This window comes from Oncorhynchus keta, unplaced genomic scaffold, assembly GCF_023373465.1.
Source record: "Oncorhynchus keta strain PuntledgeMale-10-30-2019 unplaced genomic scaffold, Oket_V2 Un_scaffold_3531_pilon_pilon, whole genome shotgun sequence".
In the NCBI taxonomy this organism is placed as follows: domain Eukaryota; kingdom Metazoa; phylum Chordata; class Actinopteri; order Salmoniformes; family Salmonidae; genus Oncorhynchus; species Oncorhynchus keta.
The window spans coordinates 570,001-590,093 of NW_026290920.1; the positions used below are offsets into that span (position 1 = coordinate 570,001).

The 20,093-nt window shown below is 45.9% G+C and overlaps 2 protein-coding genes and 2 long non-coding RNA genes across 5 annotated transcripts in view; 1 reads left to right on the top strand and 3 right to left on the bottom strand.

Moving 5' to 3' along the window:
- The window catches only part of LOC127928714 (uncharacterized), a 6,860-nt gene extending 1,239 nt beyond the window's left edge, over nucleotides 1-5,621 (bottom strand). Inside the window, exons 1-3 of one of the 2 annotated variants that reach the window (XR_008131955.1) lie at nucleotides 4,557-5,621; nucleotides 2,285-2,929; nucleotides 1,900-2,028 (exon numbers count right to left, since the gene is read on the bottom strand). This is a non-coding gene — a long non-coding RNA (uncharacterized LOC127928714). Of the gene's footprint in view, nucleotides 1-1,678; nucleotides 2,029-2,284; nucleotides 2,930-4,556 lie in introns of those variants that run through there. The other variant, XR_008131954.1, reaches the window with a different exon arrangement.
- Nucleotides 1-9,269, top strand: part of scg3 (secretogranin III) — a 55,257-nt gene extending 45,988 nt beyond the window's left edge. Inside the window, exon 13 of the mRNA XM_052515959.1 lies at nucleotides 5,628-9,269. Coding sequence (XP_052371919.1) covers nucleotides 5,628-5,746 — 119 coding nt within the window. The 3' untranslated portion in view covers nucleotides 5,747-9,269. The remainder of the gene's footprint in view (nucleotides 1-5,627) is intronic.
- A 522-nt stretch (nucleotides 9,270-9,791) lies between these two features.
- Nucleotides 9,792-20,093, bottom strand: part of lysmd2 (LysM, putative peptidoglycan-binding, domain containing 2) — a 30,679-nt gene continuing 20,377 nt past the window's right edge. Inside the window, exon 3 of the mRNA XM_052515966.1 lies at nucleotides 9,792-10,880. Within this exon, the coding sequence (XP_052371926.1) occupies nucleotides 10,829-10,880 (52 nt within the window). The 3' untranslated portion in view covers nucleotides 9,792-10,828. The remainder of the gene's footprint in view (nucleotides 10,881-20,093) is intronic.
- Nucleotides 13,423-15,922, bottom strand: LOC127928713 (uncharacterized). Its single transcript, XR_008131953.1, has 3 exons — nucleotides 14,802-15,922; nucleotides 14,555-14,678; nucleotides 13,423-14,208 (listed from the first exon to the last, which is right to left on the bottom strand). It is a non-coding gene; the product is annotated as an uncharacterized LOC127928713 (long non-coding RNA).

Genomic DNA, 20,093 nt, shown 5'->3' on the forward strand with positions numbered 1-20,093 from the left:
GAAACAGATGGACACTTCTCTGTCAGTACATACTGTAGCCAGAGAAACAGATGGACACTTCTCTGTCAGTACATACTGTAGCTAGAGGAACAGTTTGGACACTTCTCTGCCAGTACATACTGTAGCCAGAGAAACAGATGGACACTTCTCTGCCAGTACATACTGTAGCTAGGGAACAGATGGACACCTCTCTGTTTGTACATACTGTAGCTAGGGAACAGATGGACATCTCTGTCAGTTACATACTGTAGCCAGAGAAACAGATGGACACGGTTTCTCTGTCAGTACATACTGTAGCTAGAGGAACAGATGGACACTTCTCTGCCAGTACATTTGTAGCTAAAGGAACAGATGGACACTTCTCTGCCAGTACATACTGTAGCCAGAGAAACAGATGGACACTTCTCTGTCAGTACATACGGTTTGTAGCTAGGGAACAGATGGACACTTCTCTGCCAGTACATACTGTAGCCAGAGAAACAGATGGACACTTCTCTGCCAGTACATACTGTAGCTAGGGAACAGATGGACACCTTCTGTCAGTACATACGGTTTGTAGCCAGAGAAACAGATGGACACTTCTCTGCCAGTACATACTGTAGCCAGAGAAACAGATGGACACTTCTCTGCCAGTACATACTGTAGCTAGGGAACAGATGGACACTTCTCTGTCAGTACATACTGTGGCTAGAGGAACAGATGGACACCTCTCTGCCAGTACATACTGTAGCTAGAGGAACAGATGGACACTTCTCTGCCAGTACATACTGTAGCTAGGGAACAGATGGACACCTCTCTGTCAGTACATACTGTAGCTAGGGGAACAGATGGACACCTCTCTGTCAGTACATTTGTAGCTAGAGGAACAGATGGACACCTCTCTGCCAGTACATACTGTAGCTAGAGGAACAGATGGACACCTTCTGCCAGTACATACTGTTGCTAGGGGAACAGATGGACACCTCTCTGTCAGTACATACTGTAGCTAGAGGAACAGATGGACACCTCTCTGCCAGTACATACTGTAGCCAGAGAAACAGATGGACACTTCTCTGTCAGTACATACTGTAGCTAGAGGAACAGATTTCTGCCAGTACATACTGTAGCCAGAGAAACAGATGGACACTTCTCTGCTAGTACATACTGTAGCTAGGGAACAGATGGACACCTCTCTGTCAGTACATACTTTAGCTAGAGGAACAGATGGACACTTCTCTGTCAGAAGGGAACATTTGCTAGAGGAACAGATGGACACTTCTCTGTCAGTACATACGGTTTGTAGCTAGAGGAACAGATGGACACTTCTTGTCAGTACATACTGTAGCTAGGGAACAGATGGACACCTCTCTGTCAGTACATACTGTAGCTAGAGGAACAGATGGACACCTTCTGTCAGTACATACTGTAGCTAGAGGAACAGATGGACACTTCTCTGTCAGTACATACTGTAGCTAGGGAACAGATGGACACTTCTCTGTCAGTACATACTGTAGCTAGAGGAACAGATGGACACTTCTCTGCCAGTACATTTGTAAGCTAGAGGAACAGATGGACACTTCTCTGCCAGTACATACTGTAGCTAGGGAACAGATGGACACCTCTCTGTCAGTACATTGTAGCTAGAGGGAACAGATGGACACTTCTCTGTCAGTACATACTGTAGCTAGAGGAACAGATGGACACCTCTCTGCCAGTACATACTGTAGCTAGAGGAACAGATGGACACTTCTCTGCCAGTACATACTGTTAGCTAGAGGAACAGATGGACACCTCTCTGTCAGTACATACTGTAGCCAGAGAAACAGATGGACACTTCTCTGTCAGTACATACTGTAGCTAGAGGAACAGATGGACACTTCTCTGTCAGTACATACTGTAGCTAGAGGAACAGATGGACACTTCTCTGTCAGTACATACTGTAGCTAGAGGAACAGATGGACACTTCTCTGCCAGTACATACTGTAGCCAGAGAAACAGATGGACACTTCTCTGCCAGTACATACTGTAGCTAGGGGAACAGATGGACACCTCTCTGTCAGTACATACTGTAGCTAGGGAACAGATGGACACCTCTCTGTCAGTACATACTGTAGCCAGAGAAACAGATGGACACTTCTCTGTCAGTACATACTGTAGCTAGAGGAACAGATGGACACTTCTCTGCCAGTACATACTGTAGCTAAAGGAACAGATGGACACTTCTCTGCCAGTACATACTGTAGCCAGAGAAACAGATGGACACTTCTCTGTCAGTACATACTGTAGCTAGGGAACAGATGGACACTTCTCTGCCAGTACATACTGTAGCCAGAGAAACAGATGGACACTTCTCTGCCAGTACATACTGTAGCTAGGGGAACAGATGGACACCTCTCTGTCAGTACATACTGTAGCCAGAGAAACAGATGGACACTTCTCTGCCAGTACATACTGTAGCCAGATAAACAGATGGACACTTCTCTGCCAGTACATACTGTAGCTAGAGGAACAGATGGACACTTCTCTGTCAGTACATACTGTAGCTAGAGGAACAGATGGACACTTCTCTGCCAGTACATACTGTAGCTAGGGGAACAGATGGACACCTCTCTGTCAGTACATACTGTAGCTAGAGGAACAGATGGACACTTCTCTGTCAGTACATACTGTAGCTAGAGGAACAGATGGACACTTCTCTGTCAGTACATACTGTAGCCAGAGAAACAGATGGACACTTCTCTGTCAGTACATACTGTAGCTAGAGGAACAGATGGACACTTCTCTGTCAGGACATACTGTAGCCAGAGAAACAGATGGACACTTCTCTGTCAGTACATACTGTAGCTAGAGGAACAGATGGACACTTCTCTGTCAGTACATACTGTAGCCAGAGAAACAGATGGACACTTCTCTGTCAGTACATACTGTAGCTAGGGGAACAGATGGACACCTCTCTGTCAGTACATACTGTAGCTAGGGGAACAGATGGACACCTCTCTGTCAGTACATACTGTAGCCAGAGAAACAGATGGACACTTCTCTGTCAGTACATACTGTAGCTAGAGGAACAGATGGACACTTCTCTGCCAGTACATACTGTAGCTAAAGGAACAGATGGACACTTCTCTGCCAGTACATACTGTAGCCAGAGAAACAGATGGACACTTCTCTGTCAGTACATACTGTAGCTAGGGAACAGATGGACACTTCTCTGCCAGTACATACTGTAGCCAGAGAAACAGATGGACACTTCTCTGCCAGTACATACTGTAGCTAGGGAACAGATGGACACCTCTCTGTCAGTACATACTGTAGCCAGAGAAACAGATGGACACTTCTCTGCCAGTACATACTGTAGCCAGAGAAACAGATGGACACTTCTCTGCCAGTACATACTGTAGCTAGGGAACAGATGGACACTTCTCTGTCAGTACATACTGTGGCTAGAGGAACAGATGGACACCTCTCTGCCAGTACATACTGTAGCTAGAGGAACAGATGGACACTTCTCTGCCAGTACATACTGTAGCTAGGGGAACAGATGGACACTCTCTGTCAGTACATACTGTAGCTAGGGGAACAGATGGACACCTCTCTGTCAGTACATACTGTAGCTAGAGGAACAGATGGACACCTCTCTGCCAGTACATACTGTAGCTAGAGGAACAGATGGACACCTCTCTGCCAGTACATACTGTAGCTAGGGAACAGATGGACACCTCTCTGTCAGTACATACTGTAGCTAGAGGAACAGATGGACACCTCTCTGCCAGTACATACTGTAGCCAGAGAAACAGATGGACACTTCTCTGTCAGTACATACTGTAGCTAGAGGAACAGATGGACACTCTCTGCCAGTACATACTGTAGCCAGAGAAACAGATGGACACTTCTCTGTCAGTACATACTGTAGCTAGGGAACAGATGGACACCTCTCTGTCAGTACATACTGTAGCTAGAGGAACAGATGGACACTTCTCTGTCAGTACATACTGTAGCTAGAGGAACAGATGGACACTTCTCTGTCAGTACATACTGTAGCTAGAGGAACAGATGGACACTTCTCTGTCAGTACATACTGTAGCTAGGGGAACAGATGGACACCTCTCTGTCAGTACATACTGTAGCTAGAGGAACAGATGGACACTTCTCTGTCAGTACATACTGTAGCTAGAGGAACAGATGGACACTTCTCTGTCAGTACATACTGTAGCTAGGGGAACAGATGGACACTTCTCTGTCAGTACATACTGTAGCTAGAGGAACAGATGGACACTTCTCTGCCAGTACATACTGTAGCCAGAGGAACAGATGGACACTTCTCTGCCAGTACATACTGTAGCTAGGGGAACAGATGGACACCTCTCTGTCAGTACATACTGTAGCTAGAGGAACAGATGGACACTTCTCTGTCAGTACATACTGTAGCTAGAGGAACAGATGGACACTTCTCTGTCAGTACATACTGTAGCTAGAGGAACAGATGGACACTTCTCTGCCAGTACATACTGTAGCTAGAGGAACAGATGGACACCTCTCTGTCAGTACATACTGTAGCCAGAGAAACAGATGGACACTTCTCTGTCAGTACATACTGTAGCTAGAGGAACAGATGGACACTTCTCTGTCAGTACATACTGTAGCCAGAGAAACAGATGGACACTTCTCTGTCAGTACATACTGTAGCTAGAGGAACAGATGGACACCTCTCTGTCAGTACATACTGTAGCTAGAGGAACAGATGGACTGTTCTCTCTGCTTGACTCCATATCACCATCATTATCACAACCTCCTCACTCCTCCTCCCTCCTCCACACTCCTCCTCCTCCACACTCCTCCCTCCTCCTCCACACTCCTCCTTTCTCCTCCACACTCCTCCTCCCTCCTCCACACTCCTCTCTCCTCCACACTCCTCCCCCTCCTCCACACTCCTCCCTCCTCCACACTCCTCCTCCTTCCTCCACACTCCTCCTTTCTCCTCCACACTCCTCCTCCACACTCCTCTCTCCTCCACACTCCTCATCCCTCCTCCACACTCCTCTCTCCTCCACACTCCTCCTCCCTCCTCCACACTCCTCTCTCCTCCACACTCCTCCTCCCTCCTCCACACTCCTCCTCTCTCCTCCTTCCTCCTCCACACTCCTCCTCCCTCCTCCACACTCCTCCTTCCTCCTCCACACTCCTCCTCCCTCCTCCCAGCTCCTACCCCTTCTATGTACACTTACATGTATATTCTATAGTATCTTGATAGGATGCTGATCCTTTATCAGATAAAAGATTGTTTGAACAACAACAGAACTACTTGTTGTGAAAGCACCTGTCTCTCATCTACGGCTGCTTAAACACCACACCAGTAGAAATACACATTTTAAAACTGAAAGTCGATGGCCAGAGCTTACTCATGATGTTGCATAACCATTTAAATCAATAAATCTTTGTTATTGTTCAAGTATGATATATTTGGGCTTAAGATGTCAAACCCGAACTGTGCACTTCGGACAAATCTGTGTGAATGCAGTGTCTTTTCCTATGATATGACATGCTAATTATTTTCAGCCTACGTTTCGTTTCAGGATTTACACAATCCTAGTTCACATTTTTCCAGATTAGATTGTAATCTGTCTCTATTCTTGTGTATTTTATTCCAGATTACGACCTGTCCAAATTGAGGGACTTCATGGACCAACAAGTGGACTCCTACATTGACAAGGGCATCATCGAGAAGGGTGAGGGAGAGACCATCAAGAGGATTTACGGCAGCCTGTAACCTTCAACCAACCTTAAAATAACCAACAACCAACCTTCAAACACCTACAACCAACCTTCAAACACCTACGACCAACCTTCAAAAAACCCACTGGAAATGTATGACGATTGATAAACCTATGAATAGGGCCTAGAGTTGTTCCTGTTCTGGAAACATGGTTTGGAAAAACTCCTGGCTTTACGACTCACTCACAATGAGCAGAATCCAAACTTGACATGATGATCCCTGAAAGTAACTGACTGATTTTGGTGTGAATTCTTACCTTGATGTCAGTGGGAGTTTGGTGTGAAAGTTTGAGTAAAGCGAGTGGATTTCAAGTTAGGATTCGGCCTCTATGAGATGAAAGGTATGACCTTTATGTATTAAAAATAAACAATTTAGGCAAAAACATATTGTATTTGACATTTCCAGAAAGCTGGAATGCAATAATGGTAATATTATCACTGAAAGTATATATTTAACTATACTGTTAGAAAACAATCAGCAACAGTCCGATGTCACTGAATGGCACTGACTCGATTGGGAAATTCAATAGTCAGATGTCACTGAATGGCACTGACTCGATTGGGAAATTCAATAGTCCGATGTCACTGAATGGCACTGACTCGATTGGGAAATTCAATAGTCCGATGTCACTGAATGGCACTGACTCGATTGGGAAATTCAATAGTCAGATGTCACTGAATGGCACTGACTCGATTGGGAAATTCAATAGTCAGATGTCACTGAATGGCACTGACTCGATTGGGAAATTCAATAGTCCGATGTCACTGAATGGCACTGACTCGATTGGGAAATTCAATAGTCAGATGTCACTGAATGGCACTGACTCGATTGGGAAGGGGAAATTCAATAGTCCGATGTCACTGAATGGCACTGACTCGATTGGGAAATTCAATAGTCCGATGTCACTGAATGGCACTGACTCGATTGGGAAATTCAATAGTCCGATGTCACTGAATGGCACTGACTCGATTGGGAAATTCAATAGTCAGATGTCACTGAATGGCACTGACTCGATTGGGAAATTCAATAGTCAGATGTCACTGAATGGCACTGACTCGATTGGGAAATTCAATAGTCCGATGTCACTGAATGGCACTGACTCGATTGGGAAATTCAATAGTCAGATGTCACTGAATGGCACTGACTCGATTGGGAAATTCAATAGTCAGATGTCACTGAATGGCACTGACTCGATTGGGAAATTCAATAGTCAGATGTCACTGAATGGCACTGACTCGATTGGGAAGGGGAAATTCAATAGTCCGATGTCACTGAATGGCACTGACTCGATTGGGAAATTCAATAGTCCGATGTCACTGAATGGCACTGACTCGATTGGGAAATTCAATAGTCAGATGTCACTGAATGGCACTGACTCGATTGGGAAATTCAATAGTCAGATGTCACTGAATGGCACTGACTCGATTGGGAAATTCAATAGTCAGATGTCACTGAATGGCACTGACTCGATTGGGAAATTCAATAGTCAGATGTTACTGAATGGCACTGACTCGATTGGGAAATTCAATAGTCCGATGTCACTGAATGGCACTGACTCGATTGGGAAATTCAATAGTCAGATGTCACTGAATGGCACTGACTCGATTGGGAAATTCAATAGTCAGATGTCACTGAATGGCACTGACTCGATTGGGAAATTCAATAGTCAGATGTCACTGAATGGCACTGACTCGATTGGGAAATTCAATAGTCAGATGTCACTGAATGGCACTGACTCGATTGGGAAGGGGAAATGCAATAGTCCGATGTCACTGAATGGCACTGACTCGATTGGGAAATTCAATAGTCAGATGTCACTGAATGGCACTGACTCGATTGGGAAATTCAATAGTCAGATGTCACTGAATGGCACTGACTCGATTGGGAAGGGGAAATTCAATAGTCCGATGTCACTGAATGGCACTGACTCGATTGGGAAATTCAATAGTCCGATGTCACTGAATGGCACTGACTCGATTGGGAAATTCAATAGTCAGATGTCACTGAATGGCACTGACTCGATTGGGAAATTCAATAGTCCGATGTCACTGAATGGCACTGACTCGATTGGGAAATTCAATAGTCAGATGTCACTGAATGGCACTGACTCGATTGGGAAATTCAATAGTCAGATGTCACTGAATGGCACTGACTCGATTGGGAAATTCAATAGTCAGATGTTACTGAATGGCACTGACTCGATTGGGAAATTCAATCGTCCGATGTCACTGAATGGCACTGACTCGATTGGGAAATTCAATAGTCAGATGTCACTGAATGGCACTGACTCGATTGGGAAATTCAATAGTCAGATGTCACTGAATGGCACTGACTCGATTGGGAAATTCAATAGTCAGATGTTACTGAATGGCACTGACTCGATTGGGAAATTCAATAGTCAGATGTCACTGAATGGCACTGACTCGATTGGGAAATTCAATAGTCAGATGTCACTGAATGGCACTGACTCGATTGGGAAATTCAATAGTCAGATGTCACTGAATGGCACTGACTCGATTGGGAAATTCAATAGTCAGATGTCACTGAATGGCACTGACTCGATTGGGAAATTCAATAGTCAGATGTCACTGAATGGCACTGACTCGATTGGGAAATTCAATAGTTATTCTGTCAAATCAACTGACTGACTGATCTTCTTACTAGATGACAGCTTTGACTACCTTGAGGAGTGAAATGTTGACCTACTGAGAGTGAATGAGTGTTCAACCATCCCAATGGACACACACTGGTTGACTCAACGTTGTTTCCACGTCATTACGTTGAACCAATTTGGAATAGACGTTGAATTGATGTCTGTGCCTAGTGGAAAGGTTGTGTCCCAAAATGTAGTGCATTATTTTTGACTAGGCCCCATAGGGCTCTGGTTAACAATAGTGCACTATATAGGAAGTAGGGTGCCATTTGGCACAGAGATAGGTCTGATAGTAGAGTTCCAACTGTAGCTTTCTCATCAATTGCAGGTAATATGTATGTCTTTGCAATAGACTTTTGCAACAAGTACACATATATCTAAATGTATTCATTCTATGTAATCTGTCCTATCATATTCTAATTCTTATTTTTTCAATCCAGCATCAATGTAAAATCTATTGTATTAAGGCTTTTAACTCAACCAAAAACAGTTGTGTTGTTCAGTATCATTTCAGCCCTGTATGTCCATCCTCTCCTCTTCGTTCTGGGGTAATTCCTTTGGGGCCCTCCAGGGGGCCCTGTTTGTGTCATTTCCCTCTATCTGATTTCTGCAAAATGGGTAGTAGTGGGAAGTTGCCTCTAGATGCTGATCGTGGATCAGTTGTATATTTTCCCCACTAATGGTAAAGGTTAGGATTGTGGGAGGACAAGCTGATCCTAGATCTGTCCCCAGCTTCAATATGTCTCAGTATATTTAACATGTATACTACCACTCTAGAGACACAAAATTAAGTATTTTTAAATGTAAATATTTGTGATGTTTTTTCCAAAAATGTAAAAGCAATTAAAACATTGCCTTTCTTAATGTGTAGTTGACTCCGATAAAGAGAATATCAAAGGCTTCATCCCAAATGGCACCCTATTCCCTATAAAGTGCACGACTTCTGACCAGAGCCTTATGGGCCTTAATATGGAATAGGGTGCTATTTGGGATGCAAACTTTGTGTGAGACAATGTAGTTCCTCATGTTGCTACCTGACATTAAGAGGCAGGGCTTTCAGCCAATATGGTTATTGATGGAGAGAGAGAGCTGATGCTCATAACTGGGAATATAGAGTCACATTCCAGATGATTCCCCGTATAGTTACATCTATCCTCTCTGATCCTATGGAAACACATGAAGCTGTTCAACATGTTCAACTCTTCTTTCTTGAAACATTCAACTATCAGAGGGGTGGGTAGCCTCAGAGGCCCAGGCTTCTCACCTTATCGTCCAGTCAACAAGATGAGATTTGGAAGGATGCCACACGAGACTAGAGGAGCGGAACTCAGTAAGATGTACAACCACATTTATCATCAACAAAAACAAGTAGGCAACCAAGAGAAGTCTGTTTTAAAGTTGCATTTATTCATCCGCAAATCAAGAAAAAAAAGCACATTAAATCTCAGCCATGGTTTAATTTGTACAGTATTTCACACACTTAAAAACAACAGCACAGTCACACTTCAAACAGAGCGTTCCTTTTATGTCACCAATGAATGCTTCAAAACAGGTAAACAAAACACCACCACCCCTCCCATCCACAGCTTCAGCACCCCTCCCATCCACAGCTTCAGCACCCCTCCCATCCACAGCTTCAGCACCCCTCCCATCCACAGCTTCAGCACCCCTCCCATCCACAGCTTCTGGTCGAGAATTCAGTCGAGGGATACATCCAAAATGGCACCCTATTCTCTATGTTATACACTACTCTTGACCAAAACCCTACGGGCCCTGGTCAAAAGTAGTGCACTACATAGGGAATAGGGAGCCATTTGGGATGCACTCAATGTGGGGTATAAATAGGCTGCCATTATGGAAGCAGCCTAGTAGAGGAGGAAGAGAGGAGGAGGAGGAAAAGAGGAGGAAGTAGAGAGGAGTGGAAGAGGAGGAGGAAGAGGAGAGGAGGAGGAAAAGAGAGGAGGAAGAGGAGGTAATACTGAAGGCTTCTCCATCCATCTGGTGGACTGATGCTATTCTAGGAGGGATTGGATCATCAGAGTTAGGGTAAAAGCCAGTATCGAACTAATCCCCCAAACACACACACACACACACCTGTGTGTTTCCTGTGTATGTGTGTGTGTGGTATACACAGACCAGAGAGTTATTCTGTACAGCAGCAGCATGTAGACTTGTAGTGAGTGGATGAGTGTCATAGTAACAGACTACCTGCTGTTCAGATGATTGACAGCAGTTGAACAGTACAAAACCAGAAGAATACTAATAATAAAACATATGATAATGACACTAATATTAAAAAGGCAAAGGATGAATCCTCAGTTGAAACACTTAGACATGACAGTGTGATGGTTTGGTAAAAGAGAGATACAGGAAGGATTGATGGGTGGATGGGTGTTAATCAGGGCTTCAGGTAAACGTGTCCTTTAGATCTCCTGGTATGATGAAACAGGAAGTGTGTATTCCTCTTCACTGTCCCTGTGAACAAACAGAACACACACGTTAGCACACACCAACACACTTAAACAGGACTGACCACATGCAGACTTTCCGCACCTCATCCACACTCACGCCAACAGATATACACTCATCCACACTCACACTGATATACACTCATCCACACTCACACCAACTCATCCACACACACCCACAGATATAAACTCATCCACACACAGATATACACTCATCCACACACACACGCACGCACGCACGCACGCACACAGGGTAGCCTAGTAGTTAGAGCGTTGGACTAATAACCGGAAGGTTGCAAGTTCGAATCCCCAAGCTGACAAAGTACAAATCTGTCGTTCTGCCCCTGAACAGGCAGTTAACCCACTGTTATTGAAAATAAGAATTTGTTCTTAACTGACTTGCCTCTAAAGAAATATATATATATATCCATAATTGAGAGATTTGTCTTCCAACAAGACAATGATCCAAAACATAAAGCAAAATCTACAATGGAATGGTTCAAAAATAAACATATCCAGGTGTTAGAATGGCCAAGTCAAAGTCCAGACCTGAATCCAATCGAGAATCTGTGGAAAGAACTGAAAACTGCTGTTCACAAATGCTCTCCATCCAACCTCACTGAGCTCGAGCTATTTTGCAAGGAGGAATGGGAAAAATTTCAGTCTCTCGATGTGCAAAACTGATAGAGACATACCCCAAGCGACTTACAGCTGTAATCGCAGCAAAAGGTGGCGCTACAAAGTATTAACTTAAGGGGGCTGAATAATTTTGCACGTCCAATTTTTCAGTTTTTGATTTGTTAAAAAAGTTTGAAATATCCAATAAATGTCGTTCCACTTCATGATTGTGTCCCACTTGTTGTTGATTCTTCACAAAAAAATACAGTTTTATATCTTTTATATCTAGCCTGAAATGTGGCAAAAGGTCGCAAAGTTCAAGGGGGCCGAATACTTTCGCAAGGCACTGTATCTAATAAAAAAAACAATCAATCATAATCACTAGTTAACTACACATGGTTGATGATATTACTAGATATTATCTAGCGTGTCCTGCTTTGCATATAATCTGACTGAGCAAACAAGCATACAAGTATCTACAGTAATTTCCGGACTATAAGCCACGACTTTATTTCCACGCTTTGAACCTCGCGGTTTATACAATGACGCGGTTAATTTATGGATTTTTCCCGCTTTCACAAGATTCATGCCGCCAAAAAACTGAGCACTGTCACATAATGTGACGTAAATCGAGAGCGCTCAAACATCCCATCATTCTGATTACGGTAGTCATTTTGTCACCCTCATCATGGCAAAGAAACGGAGAAATGCATATGATGCAGCTTTCAAGTTGAAGGCGATCGATCTGGCTGTTGGAAAAGGAAATAGAGCTGCTGACAGCGTGGAGCATTGTCAAAGAATCCACCATCATCAACGGGTTTGGAAAGGCTGGACTGCTGCGTGTTGAAGAGGGCAGCTGGACTGCTGCGTGTTGAAGAGGGCAGCTGGACTGCTGCGTGTTGAAGAGGGCAGCTGGACTGCTGCGTGTTGAAGAGGGCAGCTGGACTGCTGCGTGTTGAAGAGGGCAGCTGGACTGCTGCGTGTTGAAGGGGCAGCTGGACTGCTGCGTGTTGAAGAGGGCAGCTGGACTGCTGCGTGTTGAAGAGGGCAGCTGGACTGCTGCGTGTTGAAGAGCAGGCAGCTGGACTGCTGCGTGTTGAAGAGGGCAGCTGGACTGCTGCGTGTTGAAGAGGGCAGCTGGACTGCTGCGTGTTGAAGAGGGCAGCTGGACTGCTGCGTGTTGAAGAGGGCAGCTGGACTGCTGCGTGTTGAAGAGGGCAGCTGGACTGCTGCGTGTTGAAGAGGGCAGCTGGACTGCTGCGTGTTGAAGAGGGCAGCTGGACTGCTGCGTGTTGAAGAGGGCAGCTGGACTGCTGCGTGTTGAAGAGGGCAGCTGGACTGCTGCGTGTTGAAGAGGGCAGCTGGACTGCTGCGTGTTGAAGAGGGCAGCTGGACTGCTGCGTGTTGAGGGCAGCTGGAGGGCAGCTGGACTGCTGCGTGTTGAAGAGGGCAGCTGGACTGCTGCGTGTTGAAGAGGGCAGCTGGACTGCTGCGTGTTGAAGAGGGCAGCTGGACTGCTGCGTGTTGAAGAGGGCAGCTGATCCAACAGCTGGATGAAGCAATTCTGAGGGCAGCTATTCAACTGAAGGAGATGACTTCAGTGGTTTCAGTGCACAGGAGGAGGAAGATAGTGACCAATGACTAGGCTACTGTTTCATTTTTGTTACAAGCAGCGTGTTTGGTTAAAGCCTATTTATTTTTGTTACAATCCGTGTTTGGTTAAAGCCTATTTATTTTTGTTACAAGCCGTGTTTCGTTTAAAGGCTGTGTAAAGTTAATTTGTTTCAATGTAGGGCAGGTAGGCACTTGCGGCTTATAGACATGTGCGGCTTATTTATGTACAAAATACATATTTTTTTATAATTCAGTGGGTGCGGTTTATATTCAGGTGCGCGTTAATAGTCCAGCAATTACGGTAAGAGGGCATCTGACTGAGCGGTGGTAGGCAGAAGCAGGCGTGTAAACATTCATTCAAACAGCACATTCGTGAGTTTTGCCAGCAGCTCTTCGTTGTGTGTCAAGCATTGTGCTGTTTCTGACTTCAAGCCTATCAACTCCTGAGATGAGGCTGGTGTAACCGAAGTGAAATGACTAGCTAGTTAGTGTGCGCTGATAGTGTTTCAAACTTCACTCGCTCTGAGCCTTGGGGTGGTTGTTTCCCTTGCTCTGCATGGGTAATGCTGCTTCGATGATGGCTGTTGTCGTTGTGTTGCTGGTTCGAGCCCAGGGAGGAGCGAGGAGAGGGAAGAAGCTATACTGTTACACTGGCAATACTAAAGTGCCTATAAGAACATCCAATAGTCAAAGGTTAATGAAATACAAATGGTATAGAGGGAAAAAGTCCTATAATTCCTATAATAACTACAACCTAAAACTTCTTACCTGGGAATATCGAAGACTCATGTTAAAAGGAACCACCAACTTTCATATGTTCTCATGTTCTGAGCAAGGATCTGAAACCTTAGCTTTTTTACATGGCACATATTGCACTTTTACTTTCTTCTCCAACACCTTGTTTTTGCATTATTTAAACCAAATTAAACATGTTTCATTATTTACTTGAGGCTAAATTGATTTTATTGATGTATTATATTAAGTTAAAATAAGTGTTCATTCAGTATTGTTGTAATTGTCATTACTACAACAACAAAAAAATGGTCAGATTCTCTCCATCACTCCATAGCCCCTTCCATCTTCTCTCCATCACTCTTTAGCCCCTTCCATCTTCTCTCCATCACTCATGTTAAAAGCCCCTTCCATCTTTCTCCATCACAAGGATCTTAGCCCCTTCCATCTTCTCTCCATCACTATTAACCCCTTCCATCTTTCTCCATCACTCCAACACCTTCCATCTTCTCTCCATCATTTAAACCACCTTCCATCTTCTCTCCATCACTCCTTAGCCCCTTCCATCTTCTCTCCATGTATTATATTAGCCCCTTCCATCTTTCTCCATCACTCCTGTAGCCCCTTCCATCTTCTCTCCATCACTCCTTAACCCCTTCCATCTTCTCTCCATCACTCCTTAACCCCTTCCATCTTCTCTCCATCACTCCTTACCACCTTCCATCTTCTCTCCATCACTCCTTAGCCCCTTCCATCTTCTCTCCATCACTCCTTAGCCCCTTCCATCTTCTCTCCATCACTCCTTAGCCCCTTCCATCTTCTCTCCATCACTCCTTAGCCCCTTCCATCTTCTCTCCATCACTCCTTACCCCTTCCATCTTCTCTCCATCACTCCTTAGCCCCTTCCATCTTCTCTCCATCACTCCTTAGCCCCTTCCATCTTCTCTCCATCACTCCTTACCACCTTCCATCTTCTCTCCATCACTCCTTAGCCCCTTCCATCTTCTCTCCATCACTCCTTAGCCCCTTCCATCTTCTCTCCATCACTCCTTAGCCCCTTCCATCTTCTCTCCATTACTCCTTAGCCCCTTCCATCTTCTCTCCATCACTCCTTAGCCCCTTCCATCTTCTCTCCATCACTCCTTAACCACTTCCATCTTCTCTCCATCACTCCTTAACCCCTTCCATCTTCTCTCCATCACTCCTTAGCCCCTTCCATCTTCTCTCCATCACTCCTTAGCCCTTTCCATCTTCTCTCCATCACTCCTTAGACCCTTCCATCTTCTCTCCATCACTCCTTAACCCCTTCCATCTATCACTCCTTAGACCCTTCCATCTTCTCTCCATCACTCCTTAGCCCCTTCCATCTTCTCTCCATCACTCCTTAGCCCCTTCCATCTTCTCTCCATCACTCCTTAGCCCCTTCCATCTTCTCTCCATCACTCCTTACCACCTTCCATCTTCTCTCCATCACTCCTTAGCCCATTCCATCTTCTTTCCATCACTCCTTAGCCACTTCCATCTTCTCTTCATCACTCCGTACCACCTCCATCTTCTCTTCATCACTCCATACCACCTCCATCTTCTCTTCATCACTCCGTACCACCTTCCATCTTCTCTCCATCACTCCTTAGCACCTTCCATTTTCTCTCCCTTCTTTCTGGCAAACATACATCCTTTTTTCTTCCTGACTTTCTTTCCTCTCCTTCTTCATTTAGTCCTTGCTTCCCTGATACACACTCCTCCTCTCTCTTTCCTGGCAGATCTATAATTAGCTGATAGATCAGTCTGCAGAGGGTTGAGGCCTCCTATGTGACCTAATAGGGCTGCATCTCAATAGTCTAAAGTAGAGCTTGGACGATAAACCCCAAATTACCAACACTGACATTTCTAACTCATACCCAAGTAATTTTCCCTCGAGACTGTTTTCAGATAAATGGAGAGGAAAGAGAGGTGTAGAGGAAAGAGAGGTGTAGAGGAAAGAGAGGTGTAGATGAAAGAGAGGTGGAGGAAAGAGAGGTCTAGAGGAAAGAGAGGTCTAGAGGAAAGAGAGGTGTAGAAGAAAGAGAGATGGAGGTGAAAGAGAGGTGGAGAGGAAAGAGGTGGAGAGGAAAGAGGTGAAAGAGGTGGAGGTGAAAGAGATGGAGGTGAAAGAGATGGAGGTGAAAGAGATGTGTAGAGGAAAGAGAGGTGTAGAGGAAAGAGAGATGGAGGTGAAAGAGAGATGGAGAGGAAAGAGAGATGGAGGTGAAAGAAAGGTGGAGAGGAAAGAGGTGGAGAGGAAAGAGAGGTGTAGAGGAAAGAGAGGTGTAGAGGAAATAGAGGTGTAGAGGAAATAGAGGTGGAGGTGAAAGAGGTGGAGAGGAAAGAGGTGGAGGTGAAAGAGATGGAGGTGAAAGAGATGGAGGTGAAAGAGATGGAGGTGAAAGAGAGGTGGAGGTGAAAGAGAGGTGGAGGTGAAAGAGAGGTGGAGAGGAAAGAGAGGTGGAGAGGAAAGAGAGGTGTAGAGGAAAGAGAGGTGTAGAGGAAAGAGAGGTGTAGAGGAAAGAGAGATGTAGAGGAAGGAGAGGTGGAGAGGAAAGAGAGGTGTAGAGGAAAAAGAGGTGGAGAGGAAAGAGAGTTCTCTGTAGAAGAAAGAGAGATGGAGGTGAAAGAGAGGTGGAGAGGAAAGAGGTGGAGAGGAAAGAGGTGGAGGTGAAAGAGATGGAGGTGAAAGAGGTGGAGGTGAAAGAGGTGGAGGTGAAAGAGATGGAGGTGAAAGAGATGTGGAGGTGAAAAGATGTGTAGAGGAAAGAGAGGTGTAGAGGAAAGAGAGATGGAGGTGAAAGAGAGATGGAGAGGAAAGAGAGATGGAGGTGAAAGAAAGGTGGAGAGGAAAAGAGGTGGAGAGGAAAGAGAGGTGTAGAGGAAATAGAGGTGTAGAGGAAATAGAGGTGGAGGTGAAAGAGGTGGAGAGGAAAAGGTGGAGGTGAAAGAGATGGAGGTGAAAGAGAGATGGAGAGGAAAGAGAGGTGGAGGTGAAAGAAAGGTGGAGAGGAAAGAGGTGGAGAGGAAAGAGAGGTGTAGAGGAAAGAGAGGTGTAGAGGAAAGAGAGGTGTAGAGGAAAGAGAGGTGTAGAGGAAAGAGAGATGTAGAGGAAGGAGAGGTGGAGAGGAAAGAGAGGTGTAGAGGAAAAGAGGTGGAGAGGAAAGAGAGGTGAGAGGAAAGAGAGGTAGAGGTGAAAGAGAGGTGGAGAGGAAACAGGTGGAGGTGAAAGAGAGATGGAGGTGAAAGAGAGTTGTAGAGGAAAGAGAGGTGGAGAGGAAAGAGGTGGAGGTGAAAAAGAGGTGGAGAGGAAAGAGAGGTGGAGGTGAAAGAGAGGTGGAGGTGAAAGAGAGGTGTAGAGGAAAGAGAGGTGGAGAGGAAAGAGAGGTGTAGAGAGGAAAGAGAGGTGTAGAGGAAAGAGAGGTGGAGAGGAAAGAAAGCTGAGAGGAAAGAAAGGTGGAGGTGAAAGAGAGGTGGAGAGGAAAGAGAGATCGAGGTGAAAGAGAGATGGAGGTGAAAGACAGATGTACAGGAAGGAGAGGTGGAGGTGAAAGAGAGATGGAGGTGAAAGAGATGGAGGTGAAAGAGATCACGGTGAAAGAGAGATCAGGGTGAAAGAGAGATGGAGGTGGAGGTGAAAGAGAGGTGGAGGTGAAAGAGAGATGGAGGTGAAAGAGAGATGGAGGTGAAAGAGAGGTGGAGGTGAAAGAGAGATGGAGGTGAAAGAGAGATGGAGGTGAAAGAGAGATGGAGGTGAAAGAGAGGTGGAGATGAAAGAGAGATGGAGGTGAAAGAGAGATGGAGGTGAAAGAGAGGTGGAGATGAAAGAGAGGTGGAGGTGAAAGAGAGATGGAGGTGAAAGAGAGGTGGAGATGAAAGAGAGATGGAGGTGAAAGAGAGATGGAGGTGAAAGAGAGATGGAGGTGAAAGAGAGATGGAGGTGAAAGAGAGATGGAGGTGAAAGAGCGGGGACAGGAAGGAGAGGTCGAGGTGGAAGAGATCGAGTTGAAAGAGGTGGAGAGGAAGGAGAGGTAGAGATGAGAGGTGGACAGGAAGGAGAGGTGGAGATGAAGGAGAGGTAGACAGGAAGGAGAGGTAGACAGGAAGGAGAGGTGGACAGGAAGTAGAGGTGGACAGGAAGGAGAGGTGGAGATGAAGGAGAGGTGGACAGGAAGGAGAGTGGACAGGAAGGAGAGGTGGACAGGAAGGAGGTAGACAGGAAAGAGGTAGACAGGAAGGAGAGGTAGACAGGAAGGAGAGGTAGACAGGAAGGAGAGGTAGACAGGAAGGAGAGGTAGACAGGAAGGAGGTAGACAGGAAGGAGGTAGACAGGGAAGAGGTAGACAGGGAAGAGGTAGACAGGGAAGAGGTAGACAGGAAGGAGAGGTGGAGATGATGGAGAGGTGGAGCTGATGGAGAGGTGGACAGGAAGGAGCAGTAGACAGGAAAGAGGTAGACAGGAAGGAGAGGTGGAGATAAAAAAGAGCTGGAGATGAAGGAGAGATGGACAGGAAGGAGAGATGGACAGGAAGGAGAGATGGACAGGAAGGAGAGATGGACAGGAAGGAGAGGGGGAGATGAAGGATGTGGACAGGAAGGAGCGATGGACAGGAAGGAGCGATGGACAGGAAGGAGAGGGGGAGATGAAGGATGTGGACAGGAAGGAGCGATGGACAGGAATGAAAGGTGGAGATGAAGGAGAGGTGGAGGTGAAGGAGAGGTGGAGGTGAAGGAGAGGTGGAGGTGACAAGGAGAGGAAGCCTCTTTCACCGTAACCATTAGATATTAGTGATTAGGTCAGCCTGCTGCTGTGTCCTGAGCACCATACTGCTCCGTGAGCATTGTTCATCCATTATTCAGACTCCCTCAGGCACCACGGCAACCCACAATCCAATTAGACCAGCAGGTGTGTGTGTCTCTCAGAGTGACAGCACAGACTGCGTGTTACCAACTATAACTGTACTCAGCTGCAGAACATCTAACCCAGTTTCCACTACCAAGTCTCAGATCATGTAAAGCTTGCTTTACTCCATAGCTTCAAAACTATATTAAAACTAGATTTCTCCTTCATCCATAGCTCTGTATGAAACATTTTGAGAGTGGTTACATTTCTCCAGCCGCATCCCTCAACTGTTAACCAAAACAAGTGTCAGGGTGACGGCTTGTTGTTGTCTAATCCCAGATTGCCCGTTTAAACCAGTTTCACTTCAAGAAAACCATGGCATTTCCTCTAAATCCTGTAACATAGCTGTTAAACCACAGAGCACTGAACCATAATGCTGCCCAGCTGTAGGTTGATCAGGTTATGGTCTCCTTAGAGACCTGGGGGCGTAGGTATCGACCCTCCGGGGCCGTAGGTATCGACCCTCCGGGGCCGTAGGTATCGACCCTCCGGGGCCGTAGGTATCGACCCTCCGGGGCCGTAGGTATCGACCCTCCGGGGCAGTAGGTATCGGCCCTCCGGGGCAGTAGGTATCGGCCCTCCGGGGCAGTAGGTATCAACCCTCCGGGGCAGTAGGTATCGACCCTCCGGGGCAGTAGGTATCAACCCTCCAGGGCAGTAGGTATCAACCCTCCTGATCAACCCTCCTGGGCAGTAGGTATCAACCCTCCTGGGCAGTAGGTATCAACCCTCCGGGGCAGTAGGTATCAACCCTCCGGGGCAGTAGGTATCAACCCTCCGGGGCAGTAGGTATCAACCCTCCGGGGCAGTAGGTATCAACCCTCCGGGGCAGTAGGTATCAACCCTCCGGGGCAGTAGGTATCAACCCTCCAGGGCAGTAGGTATCAACCCTCCAGGGCAGTAGGTATCAACCCTCCGGGGCAGTAGGTATCAACCCTCCGGGGCAGTAGGTATCAACCCTCCGGGGCAGTAGGTATCAACCCTCCGGGGCCGTAGGTATCAACGATCCCAGAGTAGGCGTGGTGCTATAGGGTCAGTTCCCCTGTACAGGCAATCTAAAGGCGTCCACATACATAGGTTGGGTTTGCTCCTAGCAGAACTCAGCTAGGCCAAGTAAACGTCTGTTCTTGCATACTCCCTTAAAATACATTCGCTTTAAAAACAAGAAAAGCATCAATATTACCGTTTGTCCCTCTTGAGACACTGTAGCAGCAAGTACACACACTGTAGCAGCAAGTACACTTCCTCAAAATAGTCGGAATTAAGATTAAATTAATTACAGATATCTTAGTTGACGTTTTTGCCGAGGTCTCAGTCGCGCAATTTTAC